The 16,742-nt window shown below is 42.4% G+C and overlaps 1 protein-coding gene across 1 annotated transcript; it reads right to left on the bottom strand.

Moving 5' to 3' along the window:
* Window positions 1-79: 79 nt before the first annotated feature.
* MFAP1 (microfibril associated protein 1) lies at window positions 80-13,991 on the bottom strand. The gene is made up of 9 exons (XM_003420163.4): window positions 13,745-13,991; window positions 7,989-8,208; window positions 6,184-6,313; window positions 5,731-5,918; window positions 5,067-5,175; window positions 4,800-4,960; window positions 3,076-3,235; window positions 743-832; window positions 80-654 (listed from the first exon to the last, which is right to left on the bottom strand). Exons 1-9 carry the CDS (start codon window positions 13,821-13,823, stop codon window positions 472-474), a joined length of 1,320 nt encoding a protein of 439 aa, XP_003420211.2. The 5' UTR covers window positions 13,824-13,991; the 3' UTR covers window positions 80-471.
* Between the last annotated feature and the right edge of the window lie 2,751 nt (window positions 13,992-16,742).

The following is a 16,742-nucleotide window of genomic DNA, read 5'->3' as shown; positions in this document are numbered from 1 at the left end:
AAGTGTATTTTACCTACAAAAATTTACTTCAAGAAATGCAAAACAGTTTTCAATGAGCTTAGATTTCCCAGTGTTATTACCCCGACCCTAAAAAAAAAAATTTTTTTTTTTTTTTTTGGCAGTGGTAATTATCGTCCATCTATGTGCCCATGTTTCTGACCAAAGCTCAGAGCCTGGAAAAAGAAACTGAACAATCTCAAGTGATTATGGGAAGCCACAGTGGCAATGAAGCCCAAGATTTCTCAAAGTTTTAAGTGGGTGGTCTCTAATCCTACCTGGGCAGTGCTTTTCTGGAGGTTTCTCAGCATGAGTCCAGACCTCACAAAGCACCTTCTTCAAATGCTGGGCTGCCCAGCGTCACAAGGATGGCAATAGATCCAAGAGGTTGGATACCATGTAAATAAAGCCAGTCTAGGAGCAAGTGCTGCGAATTCCATGTGTCCCGCAGTTGGAAGACTAGGTAGTTGAACTCTAGGTAGTTTTCCGCTTCTTGGCAGATGGTCGCTCAAATACATCTCGTACCCCAGCTGCCTTCTGTTTAAAGAACTTTGTGTTCTGAGCACTCTCTTGACCCCAAGCTGAGTCGAAGGAGGTGGTGTCTTGATCCACAAGGTGGGTGTATTTGGTACGGCCAGAGCGTCCAAAGTTCTTGACCTGTGGGAAGGATGGATGATAAGTACTACCAGACACCCTCGCCCCAGCCCTCTCTTTGTTCCTTTGCTCCTGTGCTTAGTCCCCCTACCTGCATGACTTTGGGAAGAATGGTTTTGTTGAAATGATCCTCTAGGGTAGGTGCGCTGAAATCTCTCTTGTACACTTCTTCATCCTCATCCTGTAGAAAAGAATCTGTTAGTTTCGTGGTTTTATTTTCCATATACTCAACCACAAATTTACTAAACTACTACAAGGGATACAAAGAAAGCAAAGGATACTGAACCTGCTCTTTAAAAGTTTAAATCTAGTTGAGGAGGGGGTGATATTTTTTTTCCTTTGTTTTGCTGTCTATATTCTCTGCGCTCAGCGTGCTCATTCACTCATGTGACTTTGAGCCTGTGTAAAAAACCGGCCACTGCTGTTGAGTTGATTCGGACTCATAGCGACCCCGTAGGACAGGACAGGACAGAACTCCCCCATGGGGTTTTCAAGGCTATAAATCTTCATGGAAGCCGACTGCCACGTGTCTCTCCTGCAGAGTGGCTGGTGGGTTTGAACCTCCAAACTTGTGGTTAGAAGCCGAGTGCTTAACTACTGCACCACCAAGGTTCCTCTACCTTGTATAGGCTCTCCTGACTTCACTTCTTCTGTTAGTAGTATAACCAGTAGTGTCTCAATTACCTAGATGAAGAATCTGAGTAATCTTGTGCGTGACCAGGTGCCACACTGTGTGAGCTCCTATCGCCTGGGTTACTCTACTTTCCCTGCAGTCAGTCTCACACTCTTGCTGGGTTTCTCTAACACAGCTCTCCTTATAATGTCTGTCTTGCTAAAAAAAGTCCAGTGGCTCGCTATTAAGTGAGCACAACTCTGCCTAGCAATCAAGGCCAAATGCTATAGAACCTTACCCTACCTTCTTAGCTTTCCTTGCAACTTCCCTTTACATCTGATACTTTCTGCATCTGCTCTTGCTAGTCCCTTCACCTGGAATGTCTTCCTACCGCTGAATTTTAAGTCTTCCCTCCCGCATCATCCCTTTCAGTCTTTTACCAAATATACCATCTCCCTCTTTTGAATCTGGACGGTACTTTACTCTTCCTCAGGCTTTTGAAGGGAAGGGCTATGTATCCTCTAGCAGTGCTAACAGTGATCTTTGGACAGTAAATGCTCAAAAACCATAGGGACTGGTTTCAAATAAACATATCAGTAAGATCATATTGTTATGATACAGAGTATAAACACCCATGTTTAAGAAATTAAAAACAGCAATTTCTTGGTTAAGGTTTCACGGAACTGCTGAATCCTTTAACCAAACAGGCTTTTGTAGTAGTCTTTTCCCTTCAGGTACTGAAAGATTCAATCTCAAGGGAGGACAAACAATTCGTATGATCTACTTTTCTCCTCAGTAGGGTCTGAAATCCCTTATTTAATCAAGAGATGCTCCTTCAACTTTACTCTTGATACACTCTCCCTGTCCTGATGACAGGCACCAATATTTGACCATATGTGCCAAGACACTGATTTGCACACAAACCTTTCATTATACACCTTAGCCGTCAATGCACTGCTTCTCTAAAAAGCGTGGTTATCAAAGCTGCTGAAATACTTAAGTCAAAATGTTTTAAGATTTTGAAGCAGTATAAGAAGTAGTTCATAATCTCCACTGGCGCCAATCAAGAAAATTGCATGGGCTGCAAAGGTATATAATGAACAATTCTGCTGATCAGAGAGACTGAAACGGATTTTGTAGGGGTTGAGGAAGTTGCCACTGAAGTTCCTGAGCTTCACCGGTACTGCGGTGACAGACGAGAATTCAGCTACAGGGGGAGTATTCAGGACTTGATGCAGAGTACTTGAAAAAGCTAGTCGAGTTTTTGATACAAACCCCTTTAACAAGAGAAAACAATTTTTAACAAACCATATGCTAGCAGACTAATAAATGGAATCAATTTTCCCGTTTCCTTTCCGGCTATCCCCGTATTAAGCAGTTATCACTGGTGTTAATCCAAATATTTGGAAGAAGTCCACATCACATTATTTGCAGAGCTTCATTTTCACATAAGCAAACTTCTCATTTGATTAGGAAATAATGATATTTAAGTGATTTTGTGGACCAGATTCATCTAGTATCTATACGAATCACTATCTCTCCATTTCATTTTCTTAATTCTATTACTTCATTTCCTTCTGCTGAGAGCAAAGATCAAACCAGAGCTGCTGCTACTTCTACAATCCTGTTGCCAGTGCTTTTCTCTACTAGGTTTATATTATTCGGAAGCAAAACGCTAATGAATAAAGCGGACCACTGACAAATGGAAGTATCATTCCCAGACCAGTTTTTATCCTGTGGGGAAAAACAGAATTCAGAGCTTCTAAATATTCCTCACTGCTGTAGTTTCCGACTCCTGTTTGACTTCTTACCATGAAGAAGGCACCCCGGTGGTAATACTTCTGTAAGAACTTGTATTTGCCCTTAACAGCTTTGTTGGTAATGACTTTGCCATTTGCCCGAAGCTCAGCTCGCCTCTCTTCCTCAGTCAGGTTTCGCATGCGTTCAATTTCTGCTTTCTCCTTCTCAAGCCTGTTCAGGGAGCAGAAAGGTCTATCAGTATTGTTCCACCTTCAGAAAGACTCGATTACCTGAAAATAACACCATCCCATCTCCTTTCATGCCTTATTCCTCTTCTTTAGTCACTGCATGTTAGGAATCAAGACCAGGAGCTCTACAAAGAAAAAGCTCAGGCAGTCTTCGTTGTTGTTTACAAAAGCAGGTGTCGCAAACTTCCGAAAGTTGATGCTAGCCTTTCTGAGGTTCAGACATGCTGGATTTTGCAATATTTCTAATTCTTCTTCTCTAAAAAACTTCCTAGCTTTAAAAAAAAAAAAACCAAAGACTGTGCTGGTATTTGAAATCCTTATGACATGCACACATGTCATAAACCAAGGCCATCATTAATTAGATTACGGTGACTTTCTAACCTTTTTTTTTTTTGCTCCTTTCTCCAGAAAAACGTTAAGTATGCAAGAGAATTGTGCATAGGCTTTTAAATATGGACTACTTAAAGCCCAGGATAAGGACCCTGAGAAACTGCAGGCTAAGGGCCGAGCTACCCACTGATAAGATTACAGTCTCATTTCTAGAAATCTGCAGTAATGGGTGATGCAGCTCAGAAACAATTCTGCTCTAACCTAGTGAACGTGATAGATTAACTAAGTGCCACAGACTCTTCCCATCACAGCACGCATACTCTTACGCAACGTGACTCTGTTGCTCCTGTCCAGAGGTGTTTATTTCTCTTCCCCCTTGAACCTAAATTGGCCTTGTGACTTGCTTTGACCAACACCATGTGGCAGAAATGAGTGAGTTCTGGAACCTAAGCCTCAGCAGGCTTCCACCTGTGCTCTTCTGGAATGTTGCCCTGAGACTGCTATGAAAGGAAGTCAGTCTAGTGTATTGTAGGAGAAGCGGGGCATCCTGCTGGCAGCAAGCACCAACTTCCAGACACAGGAGGGGGGCCCTTTTGGACGTTTTACCTGAGTCAATCCTTCAGCTGAACACAGCTGCATAAGCCCAGATGCAACTGGCAGCGGAGCTGCTCAGCCAACCTCAAAACTGTGAGAAATAATAGATTGCTGTTTTAAGCCACTTAATTTTGGGTTGAGTTGTTAACACAATAGTAACTGATACAGTGGGTAACTTTTGGGTGTCTGTAGGAAACTACAGGAGGCATTAGCTGGCACTCTTATGGAGAAACACTGACAGTGTGACTTTATGACTTCACTGTAACAAGCTATACTCTAATTATGGGAAACTCATTCAGTCCCAAACCCAAAAAAAACAAACCAAACCTGTTGCTATTGAGTCTATTTCCGCTCATGGCAGCCCCATGTGTTGGAGCAGAACTGCTCCACAGGGCTTTCTTGGCTGTAACCTTTACAGAAGCATATTGCCAGGCCTTTCTTCTGCAGTGCCACCAGGTGGGTTCAAACTGCCAATCTTTAAGTTAGTACTTGAATACAAACTGCACCCCAGGGACCCTAAAGAAAGCTAGACTGAAACTCAGAGTGGTTGCTGAGCCTCAGACCTACACTATAGGAACCTTTCTGATGAGCAGCATTAAGTCTAGGCCCATCCTACTACTCACGCTTCTCGATCTTCTCGGTCCCGCTTGATTCTCTTTAACTCGCGGACTTTCCATGCCTCATACTCCTCCTCATCATTTTCATCGTCAGTATTGAGTGCATCCAGTGCAGCCAGGGACCGCTTGTTCTCTTCCAGCTCTTTCTTGGTCTCCTCTTCTACAATCTGGACAGGGAGAACAATTCAGTTGGTGGACTTCCTTATTCTCCTCAGACAAACCTAATGACACTACCCCTTGCACTCAACCCTCCTTAGAGCCACCCCCCAATACCTTGAGTGTGTACTTGCGCCTCTCCTCAGCCATGCGTTTGGCCTCCTGCTCCAGCTCCTTCTGTTTCAATGCTTCAGCCTCCCGTTCCTGAACTGTCACTCGGTCCTTCCTACAGCACAGAGGTCCTGTTAATTACCTAAATCCCTTAGAGTGGAGCTCCTCGTTTCCTTAGATCAAGTCCCATCCACATCAGACAAAACCAAACAATCTCTGGCTCTATTATTTGCAAAGAGCAGGGGTTGGGTAGGGTTAAAGGGGTGTCATCTCAGATCTTCAGAGCAGCAAAATTTCTCTCATCTGTAAGAACTGCCTGGATAGCTCAAGGAACCTACTGAATCGTAAGCAGCAAGATCTCTAGCCATTAGGAGAGGAACAAGAATTTGCTCTTCAAGTTTAATTTTGTGCCTCAAATAATGTATTGTCTTGTAAGACCTTGGGCAGATGTGCTCCTTCATTGGAAAGGGAGATGTGGAAGCAAACCCAGGCTCTCCACTAACACCAAGATATTCCTCCGCAGATGACCCCGGGGCGAGGGCACTGGGCAGAAGACTTTGACTTAGTGCTTGTATTTCAGAAGGGAATGGGGTAGAAATGAGGCTTCCTTCTTCGTACCTAGAAGGTAGTAAATACCCTGTAGATTGGGCCTGCCTTGTGAGATACTTACTTTCGGATGAAGACCGGCTTAAGGCGAGGCTCCATCTCATCTTCGCTGTCTGTGTACTCTTCATACTCAGACTCTGACTCTGACTCCTCCCCAGAACGTCCCTCATCCTCTACCTCCATGACTTCCATCTCTTCGTTTTTTCTCTCCTGTGCCCGTTGACGCATCATCCCACGACGCCGTTCTATTTCCTATCAAGTCACAAGTCCAAGCCAGTTAGTCAGATGGCTTGTGCCCTAAGAAGGCCTTTTATTTTCCCTCATCACACCCAGTGAATTTTGATATGAGTAAATCCACTCAGTACCATTCCATTTTCAGCCCTATCCCCAAGAAACAGGATGTGATCATTGTTCTGCCAAAAGCAGCCATCTTTTCCCTTTCGGGCCTCAACAAATGAGCACAGGCCACAACTTTTTCTTGTACCCAGAAAGAACTTGCCGTTTGCCTTTATCATACCTCATCATCAATTTCCTCCTCTTCTTCTTCACTGCTGTCCTCTCGTTCCATGCGCCAAGCATCTCCTTCTACTTCTGAGTCACTTTCTCCTACCACTTCAGGTTCCACTATTTTCCGATGTCGAGCCAATCTGAAAACAGTAGCTCCAGGTTTAATGCCAAATCTCACAAAAATGAAGGGGCATCTGCCACTTTTCCTCAGTCACAGAGCACCGTGATATTATGTTTGGTTTCATTAATATTTAAGTCCTGCAATGTGGAAACTGAGGCATGGATAAAAAAACTAAACCAAACCATCAGAGTAGTCAAGTTGGACCTAAAACATAAACTTTAGGCTATGGGTCATTATCTCACAGAACAGCCCTCATCTGTAGTTCTCAAACTGTACGTTGATGTGCCCTAGGGCAAAGTAGCAAATTCACAGGGGTTCACTGGGATATTTTAAATAGCTCAAGGCTGTTCACAGTTTCAACATTAGATCACACTACATTCCTTTCAATGGCATTATATCTTTGTGATGCTGGGTTTTGGTGGCTGCTGTGATAAAAAACCAAGTAGTACACAAAAATCAACATGGAACAGGAAATGAGTTGGTGGTATCCAATCTGATTCCAAGATTGGAGTATCCAAAACCAAACCAAACCAAATCCATTACTGTCAAGTTGATTCCGGCTCATAGTGACCCTACTGGACAGAGTAGAACTGCCCCATAGAACTTCCAAGGCTGTAATCTTTATGAAGGTGCCTTGGTGGTGCAGTGGTTGAGAGCTCGGCTGCTAACCAAAAGGGTCGGCACTTGGAATCCACCAGCTGCTCCTTGGAAACCCTATGGGGTAGTTCTACTCTGTCCTATAGGGTTGCTATGAGTCAGAATTGACCATGGGTTTGGTTTTTTGGTTTTGTTAATTTTTATGAAAGCAGACTGCCACATATTTCTCCGATGGAGCGACTGTTGGGTTCGAACCAATGACATTTTGGTTGGCAACCAAGCACTTAACCACTGCACAACCAGGGCTCCTTTGAGTATACAACAGGTGCACAAATCCTATTAGCTAGTACTTGTAATTGTGGTTATTAAAAAATAAAAAAAACTTTTTCACTTTTTTTTTCAAATTACTAAATTGTTAGGACATAAATACACATTAAGTTATTTGAATCAAACTACTTAATAAAATAAATGGAAATGTTTGGGCCTAGGAGCTCCATGAAAAAATTCCTCAGATAACGTGGACTGAGGAAGCTTGGGACCTCTGGCCTACTCTGTAAGGCAGTGCCTCCCCCATCACAGAACATACAGAACCCTTCAGTGGGAGGCTCTCTCTCCTGCATGAGACCATTTACCTGGCCTTTTCTCCTACTTCACCACTGTAATTTCCCCTCACTAGCCTTTACAATAAGTGGGTGGATAAAATCAGTTTCTCAAATTTAAAAAATGTCTTTGTACTAAAAAGACTCCTCTCAACAAAACAACCAATGGTCTCTGTTTTCTTGTCCCTTAATGAGTTAATTAGGGCCTTTGGGCCAAAGGTAACCTGTGGTTTTCTGAAGCTGCCACTTACCAACTATGTAGTAGCTTTACTCATGTTATTTACTTAACCCCTTTGTGCCTCAGTTCCTCATCTTTAAAACAGGGATAATAGTACCTACCTCAAAAGGCTGTTGCATGGATTACAAGAATTAGTAAATGTAATATACTTGAAACAGTGCCTGGCACATAGTAAGTACTACTCAAGTATTAGCTATCAGTGTTGTTGGTGATGGTATTGTTATTAGTGGACCTGTAGGGGTTCAAGTCCTAGTCATTACCTCTCTTCCACATCTTCACTGATACGGTTCTGCAAACGCCGCAGACGGGGGTCACTAGACGAATCTTCTTCCTGTTCCTCAGGCTCTGCTTCTTGTTCCTTGGCTTTCTTAATAAACTGAAATTCTTCATCCTCCTCATCTGAGGACTCCATAGGGGCATAGTCTGGCCTCTTTCCTGACACATAGCGTTTCACCTTCACTTTTTCCATTGAAATCTCACCTGGGTGAGAAAGACAACATTATGATTCAGCAGCCTCCTTCCCAACATCCTTCAACCCTTGGTCTTTACGGTAGAGCCCTGTATTCCTGGTAGACAAGAGTCTGGCCAGGAGAAGAGAGCCACTACACCGTCATCTTTGTCTTCCTACAAAGGCCCGGTCACGGGAAGGCACTGTAGTGAATACCAACACTAATGATAATGAGGCCCAGCTTGGGTACAATGAAGTAGGGAAAGTGGGCAGATAAATGGTTAAAAGTCCCCCAAACAAGCAGACTGCGTCCATCACAAATTCATGCTATTCCACCTCAACTATAGTTGTAAGCAAATTATCTGTAACAGTGCCTGAGCTAGTAAGAATAACTTGAGTAGGAACATAAAATTAAGATGCTGCTCAGTCATTGTTTTAGTTCTGTCTGGAATTTTCCAGGGCAGCCTTTATCATCTATTACCACATAACTCAATCTTATGTATCTGTTTCTACTTTCTTTTCCTTTAGCTTATGCATTATCAGACCTGCAAGAGTAGATAATCCATCTTCCAAATACAAACAATTCCAATGACTAGAAAAAGAATGAAAATTAACAAAGTCATGAGTAGAACTGGGTAACAAATCTGGACAGTTCAAAGAAAAACTTCAGGTGGATTTCACTTATGAACATAGATACAAAAGAACTAAATAACATAACAGCAAATTTATTCCAGCAATGTAAAAACAAACAAACAAAAAATCCTCAAGCCATAGTGATTTAGTAGAATTCAGCCCAGGATTAAAAGGATGGCTTAACCTTAGAAAAATCTAATAATGTAATTCATCACATCAACCAATTAATGGGGGGAAGTAATACACTATTTTTTTCAAAGTCACATAATCTTAACAATAGATACAATAAACAATACACCTAATGATAAAACATTAGAAGCCTTCTCTTTAAAAAACAGTTGGCATCTGTAGGGTAATGCTATTCAGCTATATGCATCCCCTCCCTAATGGAGTCAGCTTTGCTCTTCCCCGAAGCATGCTGGGGATGAATTCGGGATGGATTCAGGCTAAGGTACAAGGCCGGGAGTGGCATGACTGGGCCCGCGGCCAAGGCTGAAGAATGCCTTAGCAACAAGAAGTAAAACATCTGGGCCTGGACGTGAAGTCCCTGAGAACACTGACTGCCCAAGGACGTGGGAGAAAACAATGAGCCTTGGTCCCAACTGGAATGGTATATAAGTTTGGGTCCCTTGCTAGGTGGTTGCGGAAAATACTCCAGCCGGCCGCCACTGGAGAGAGCAGCTGCTTGCCCGTGTCAGTAATTTCCCTGAATGTTATGAATCTGGAAAGGGCTCCATGTCAGTTCTTTGGATTATTTGCCAGGACGCACAGTGAGGGTTTTCCCCCGACAGCATCCTTACGTCGTTCCTATCACAACTTCAAGTATTATGGTTCTAATTAGGGCAAAAAGGAAAAAAAAAAGGCGTAAGGACTGAAAAGGAAGAAACTGCCGTAATTTGCAGATCACACAACTGTCCATGTAGAAGGTACAAGATAACCAGCAGTCAAGAAGAATGTTGATTAAAAGACATATATATAAATGAGTGGTCCTTTAACCCAGCAATTCTACTTTCATGACACTAACCAAAGGAAATAACCAAAGATTATTAGATATTTATGTCTCCAAATTGAAAAAGTTCCCAAACAAGGAGACAGTTAATAAAATTATAGAAAATCCACACAACGTACAGGCAGTCCCAACTTACGATGTACTTGAGTTCCAGCGAATTGCACTACAACCCATCTTTTTTTTTTTAATGAAGAAGAAGGAAAAGGAAGAAGCGAAGTTGTCGAAAAAATATTATAGCGAAAGGATTAGCTGGAATTTTTTCTAAACTAAATCAGGGGCTTCAGTTGCTTGAAAACATGGACCTAAACACTAATCACTTTGCTAAAGTCGACAGGTAGATTCGGGAAGCAGCGAAATGACCGTACGGACAACTCTCGCTAATTTTCCATTCCCAGGGATAATCCAGATGAGCCTGAACCTTCCACATGGAATCATTACTGCAACTGACAAAATGACAACACTGGCTAACTCTTCTTCATCATCGGAGCAAAATTTTTATGATTTGTATATTTTAATGTGTGTATTAAAATATATCTGTGAGTTTATACTCAATGTTTCCAACCCCCTAGGACAAATTAAGATTGTATTAAAAAAAAAAAAAAAACTGTACCTGTACATTGGCTACATATAATTAGAAAGTAGTTTAAAAATATAATTTAGAATAGCAACTAATCTATAAATTACCTAGGAATAAATTTATCAGTGTTTCCTTTAGAAGGAAAAATATAAAATTGTATCAAAAGATATAAATAAATGGGGAATTTAATCGTGTTCATGGCTGAGAAGAGGGCAGCTGTGCTGTGCTGAGTTAATCTACAAATCTATCATCTATAATTTTAATGCAATTCCAGTAAAAGTTTTCCCCAGGCTGATTCTAAAATCATGTGGAAGAATGGGAGATCAAGAAGAGCCAAGACAATTCTGAAAACAATGAAGTGGAAATGGAGGTGGGTGTTCTACAGCAGTCAGCAAGGCTTATTTAAAGTTAGAGGAATTGAAGCAGTATGTCATTGACTCATGGGTAGAAAGAGACCAAAGAAACAGAGTGAAGAGCAGAAAAACAAATCCATATCAGAATTTGGTATATTACACAACCCAGACCAAAAACCCACTGCCGATGAGTTGATTTTGACTCGTAACGACCTTACATCACAGAGTAGAACTGCCCCATAGAGTTTCCAAGGTGCTCCTGGTGGATGGGAACTGCCAACCTTTTGGTTAGCAGTCGTAGCACTTAACCACTATGCCACCTGGGTTTCCATATTACACAACTGGCATTAAAAATCACCAGCAAATGGATGGACTATTCAATCAATGGAGTAGGGATAACTGGTTAACCTTAAGGTAAAAGGTAAAGTCATATCCCTAACTCACCACACATGCACAATTCCAGGTGGACTGAAAACTTAAAAGTGAAAGATGTATCTTAAACATTTATATCCCCTACTGGACAGTAAGGTCCTTAACATACAGCCTGTCTTGTATGATTGTGTATTCAATCCTATTTAGTAAATACAAATATTTACATGTTAGAAAACCTTTATAATTGGAATATCTGTGATTTCAAAGTAGGGAAAAATTTCCTAAACAATATACAAAAAAGTACAAAACATAAAAGATAAAACTAATAAATATGATTACATTAAAACTAAAGCTGTGTGGCCATCTAAGATGCATCAATTGGTCTCAACCCACCTGGAGCAAAGGAGACTGAAGAATACCAAAGACACAAGGTAATTATGAGCCCAAGAGACAGAAAGGGCCACATAAACCAGAGGCTACATCAGCCTGAGACCAGAAGAACTGGATAGTGCCCGGCTACAACTGATGACTGTCCTGACAGGGAACACAACAGAGAACTCCTGAGGGAGCAGGAGAGCAGTGGGATGCAGACCCCAAATTCCCATAAAAAGACCAGACTTAATGGTCTGACTGAGACTAGAAGAATCCCGGCGGGCATGGTCCCCAGACCTTCTGTTAGCCCAGGACAGGAACCATTCCCAAAGCCAATTCTTCAGACAGGGATTGGACTGGACAATGGGATAGAAAATGATACTGGTGAAGAATGAACTTCTTGGATCAAGTAGACACATGAGGCTATGCTGGCATCTCCTGTATGAAGGGGAGATGAGAGGGTAGAGGGGGTCAGAAGCTGGCCAAATGGACACGAAAAGAGACAGTGGAGGGAAGGAATGTGCTGTCTCATTAGGGGGAGAGCAATTAGGAGTGTATAGCAAGGTGTTTATAAATTTTTGTATGAGAGACTGACTTGATTTGTAAACTTTCAGTTAAAGAACAATTAAAAACAACAACAACAACAAAAAAACTACAACAGAAGACTCCATAATTTAAGTTTTAAAAGAAAGCAAAAAAATAAGGAAAAAATACATTACAGGTTTGGAATGCATAAAAACACAACCAAATAGAACCAGGCAATTCATAGAAGAGAAAACCGAGAAAGCCAATAAACATGAACAAGATGCCTGTCCTCACTAGGAATCAGGGAAATGCAAATTAAAATGAGATACCATTTCGCACCTGTTAGATTGGGTACAAATTTAAAAATCTGATACAACCAAGTGTGTGAATGAATACACAGGGAAACAAACTTTTTTCTTACAACTGACTTTGGAAGCAATTTGGCAATAGGTAGCAAAGTTGATGAAGAAATTCTAAGAGTCTACCCAAGAAAGCTTCTCATACAAGTGAACTGAAGAGACATGTTTAAGGATGACAATGGCAGAATTTTTGCAATAGGAGGAAAAACAACACAACTAACTGTCCCTCAGCAGGGAATGGACAAACTGGTTTAATTATACAATGGAGTTCACAAGCAGTTAAATGAATGCCATCTAATGTGTCCCAAGGATAATTTTCAAATGCCATGTTGCACACAAAAAAAGTATATATTTAAAAACAAAAACAAACAATTGGTATTATTTTCCAACATCTTTACTGAAAAAACTCCGACTCCCCAAACAGGTATGTTGTTCCTTCTTCCATCTGCACCCATTGAAATGCTACCCATTTTTTATGGCTCAACTTCAATGCCACCTTCTTCAGAAAGTTTTCCCTAGTCTGAAGTGATCTCTCCTCTGCCTTCCCACAACACATGGTTTATAGCACCTATATGACAGGTGGAAACCCTGGTGGCATAGTGGCTAAGAGCTACAGCTGCTAACCAAAAGATCGACAGTTCAAATCCACCAGGTGCTCCCTGGAAATCCTATGGGGCGGTTCTACTCTATCCTGTAGGGTCACTATGAGTCCGAATCGACTCGACGGCAACGGGTTTGGTTTGGTTTTTTATGACAGGTATCACAGGTTGAAAGGCCATATATACACAACTTAGAATGTGCGTCCTTTTTGCATGTCTGACACCTAGACAGAACTAGAATATGAGTTCCTTACGATTAGGAGCACTGTCTTACACAACTTTGTATTCAATTTAATAAGCACGGCACTGCATTGGTTGAAAGGGATAAAAAGTTGAAATAAAGCATGGTTCCTGCCTCAAGGAGCTTAATAGCAGGGAGAGATAGACACATAAATAACTATATTGATAAGTTCTAAAAGCATAAACATGTTGCTACGGAGAACAAAAGAAGGACTGTAACTCGCACAACGCCCTGCAAAGAGCAGGCACTCAATATACATTAGTCTAACGAACTGGTGGAGGTCTGGGGAAGTGGGATGCTGTGAGAGCGGAGAAACCATGGGAACAAAATCAGACACAAGCGCGTTCCCCACTCTCTTTCCCTAGGCAACGCGGTTGGGTGAGAGCTTAGGGTAAGGCTGAAGAAACCGGGGACGAGGTGTTAAGGGTCGGCAGGAGGGGAGGTTGGAGCGATCGGCCAGGGGTAGGTTTGGAAGATGCTGGGGCAGGAAGAGGTAAGATACGACTGTAAAGGGTCTCAGCACAGTACCTTTCTCATTGCGGACTGGGACGGCCCCAGCCGTAGACTGAATAGGCGGTTGTTTCATGAGTGAGCTTGGGACCGACATGTTGATGGCAGCGGCGGTGACTCCTTAAACTTCACTGACTCCAGAGAACACCGACAGCGTCAACGAACAGAAAAGATACTTCCCAACCCAGCTCCACTGGCCACTGCTGCGCGACGACTGGAAAACCTCTTACGCCTGAGCTAGACAAACCGGAAATATGTGTGGAGAGGATTGTGGGATTCTGGAGGACGTCTGAGCGCTTTCGCCTACAAGGTCGAGTCTGTTACTGCGCATGTGCCCGGGCTGCCTTGGCGTCCTCAGTCTCGCAGGATTTGGAAGCCGCTTCTGGAAGCCGCTTCTGGCGGGAAATCGCTTCCTTTGGCGTATGGTCGAAGCCCAGCGGCGACGGAGGTCCAAGTTAAAGGTTTCGCTTGTTAGTTTGGTTTGAAGCCTGTGGAATAGTATAATGATGAGTGAGAAACGGGGGAGATAATGAGGGGCTGTTTGTCTATATTGTTGAAAGCTCAGAGGATTAGGGTTGGATCGGAATAGAAATCCTGTTAATAATAGCACCTGATCAGCTCTACTGATGAGGCCAGGGCGGGCGGTGGTGCGGCATTTTTAGGTCATAAGATGGCAGGTGCTGGTGATTTAGGCCAGTGGCAAAAAAGTAATAAATGATAAAAGAGAAAAGGAAATAAATGAAATTCCTCCAAGAGGCCTCCTTGCCTGAAATCTCAAAACTCCAGTTTTAGCCTTTCACGTTCTTTCAGTTTATGAAGACCACCTCTGAAAATACATTTCTGGCTAGAAAGTGTTTATATGTTGGTCAGTCAATAATTAAGTACTTGCTGTGTTTGGAGTCCCTGGATGATGCAAACAGTTGACATGCTTCGCTGGTAACCAAAACGTTGGAGATTGAGTCCAGCCAGAGGTGCCTCAAAAGAAAAACCTGGCAACCTACTTCCCAAAAATCAGCCACTGAAAACCCTATGGACACAGTTCTACTCTGACACATATGGGGTCACAAGAGTCATAGTCAACTCCACCGCAACTGGCTTTTTAACTTGCTGTGCTCACCGGTTTAGTGCTCTATAAGGAGCATGGAGAATTGTTAAAGGGCTCGCATCCTCGAGCTTGAATTCTATTTAGGAAGTCTTCAAGGACTTCTGGAATCACAACAAAGCAGTCCCAATTTTCTAGCTGGGTCATGTGAAAAAAAAACCTGGCTAATTGGAAGTCAGAACAGATTTTACCATGTTAGGTGCCTCCCAGTCGGTTTTGACTCATAGTGACCCCGTGTGCAACAGAAGGAAACAGAGCCGGGTTCTGCACCATCCTCATAATCGTTATGCTTGAGCCCATTGTTGCAGCCACTGTGTCAGTCCATCTTGTCGAGAGTCTTCCTCTTTTTCTCTGATTCTCTACCAAGTATGATGTCCTTCTCCAGGAACTGGTCCCCCCTAATAACATGTCCAAAGTGTCTGAGACAAGGTCTCACCATCCTTGCTTCTAAGGGAGCATTCTGGCTGTACTTCTTCCAAGATGGGTTTCTTTGTCCTTTTGACAGTCCGTGGTATATTCAATATTCTTTGCCAACATCATAATTCAAAGGTGTCAATTCTTCTTCAGTCTTCCTTATTCATTGTCCAGGTTTCACATGCATATAAGGCGATTGAAAACACCATGGCTTGGGTTAGGCACACCTTAGTCCTCAAAGTGACATCTTTGCTTTTGAACACTTTAAAAGAGGACTTTTGCAGCAGATTTGCTGAATACAATGAGTCTTTTGATTACTTGACTGCTGCTTCCACGGGCATTGATTATAGATCCAAGTAAAATGAAATCTTTGACAACTTCAGTCTTTTCTCCATTTATCATGATGTTGCTTATTTTACCATATAAAAAGGACTTTATAAATGATGTGGTGAGGGAGAGAAGGGGCAACATGAACAAAGTCTTGAAGGCCAGAAATAGCATGGTATATAAAGTTTGGTTTTACCAGTTAGTAATTTTAGAGTCAGGGATTGGTGAAAGTCTGGCATGGAGGGCCTTGAAGGTATGTTAAGTAATACGGCTAATTCTCAAATTATTTCTCCTAGGTTCTAAAATTGGGCCTAGGCTGAAAGGAAAAAATAATACTGGACAAGCTTCAAACAAGGAACAGTGGAGGACACAAGTAACTAACCAACGGTACAGTTTTGGGCTTGAAGATATAATAAACAGACTTTTATACTGTATTTACCAGCTCAAAAAATTATGTTGTCCAGAGGGAGTAAATCTGATGGGAAGGCAATTGTTTCAGCTCACAGCAACCCAGAAAATAGAAAAAAAGTTTAATATGGCTGCGACTGTAAGAAATTGCGGGCGCTAAAATCTCCTTTGGCTATTTTGTGATACACAAATTATTTGATTCACAACTTCTTTTTTGCAGACTTTAGGCTATTTAAAGTCTTAGTTAACAGGTGGGCAGATGGTCAGAAGGTGAAATTTAAACAAATTTATCAGCTTTTGAAACAAAACTAAAATGCTTCCCTTCCTAGGAAGACGTTTCCGTAGTAGCAGTAGGGCACGATTCTCTGGTGGTAGGGTCAGGAGCCAGGTGGGCGGAGATAAAGCAGCGTGTAGATTTCGACTTCCTTTCTCTTCCATTCTGCAGGGAATTGAAGTGCGTCTGAATCTTTTCCAGTCTCACATTGCAAGGCAAAGTGGTTTTTCCTCAGTAGAAAAGTGCCAGTGTTTTTCAAAGGGGGTCCGGCACCACGAACATCAAAATAACCGGGATCCAAGGTAAAAATGTTAATTAGCTCCTACTGCATCTCTAAAGATTTTGAATCTCGGAGTGAGGCGGGTAACCCAGCCTGCTTACAGAAACTCCAGGCCAGCTGCGGGATGAGCCAGGCAGCGCCGCGGGGCGGGGATTGCAGCCTCTCCCGCCCGGCCCCGCCCACGTCCCGCCAGGCCCCGCCCACGCCCCGC

The sequence above is a fragment of the Loxodonta africana genome, chromosome 10, assembly GCF_030014295.1.
Source record: "Loxodonta africana isolate mLoxAfr1 chromosome 10, mLoxAfr1.hap2, whole genome shotgun sequence".
In the NCBI taxonomy this organism is placed as follows: domain Eukaryota; kingdom Metazoa; phylum Chordata; class Mammalia; order Proboscidea; family Elephantidae; genus Loxodonta; species Loxodonta africana.
This window is presented reverse-complemented; position numbering and strand designations above follow the sequence as displayed.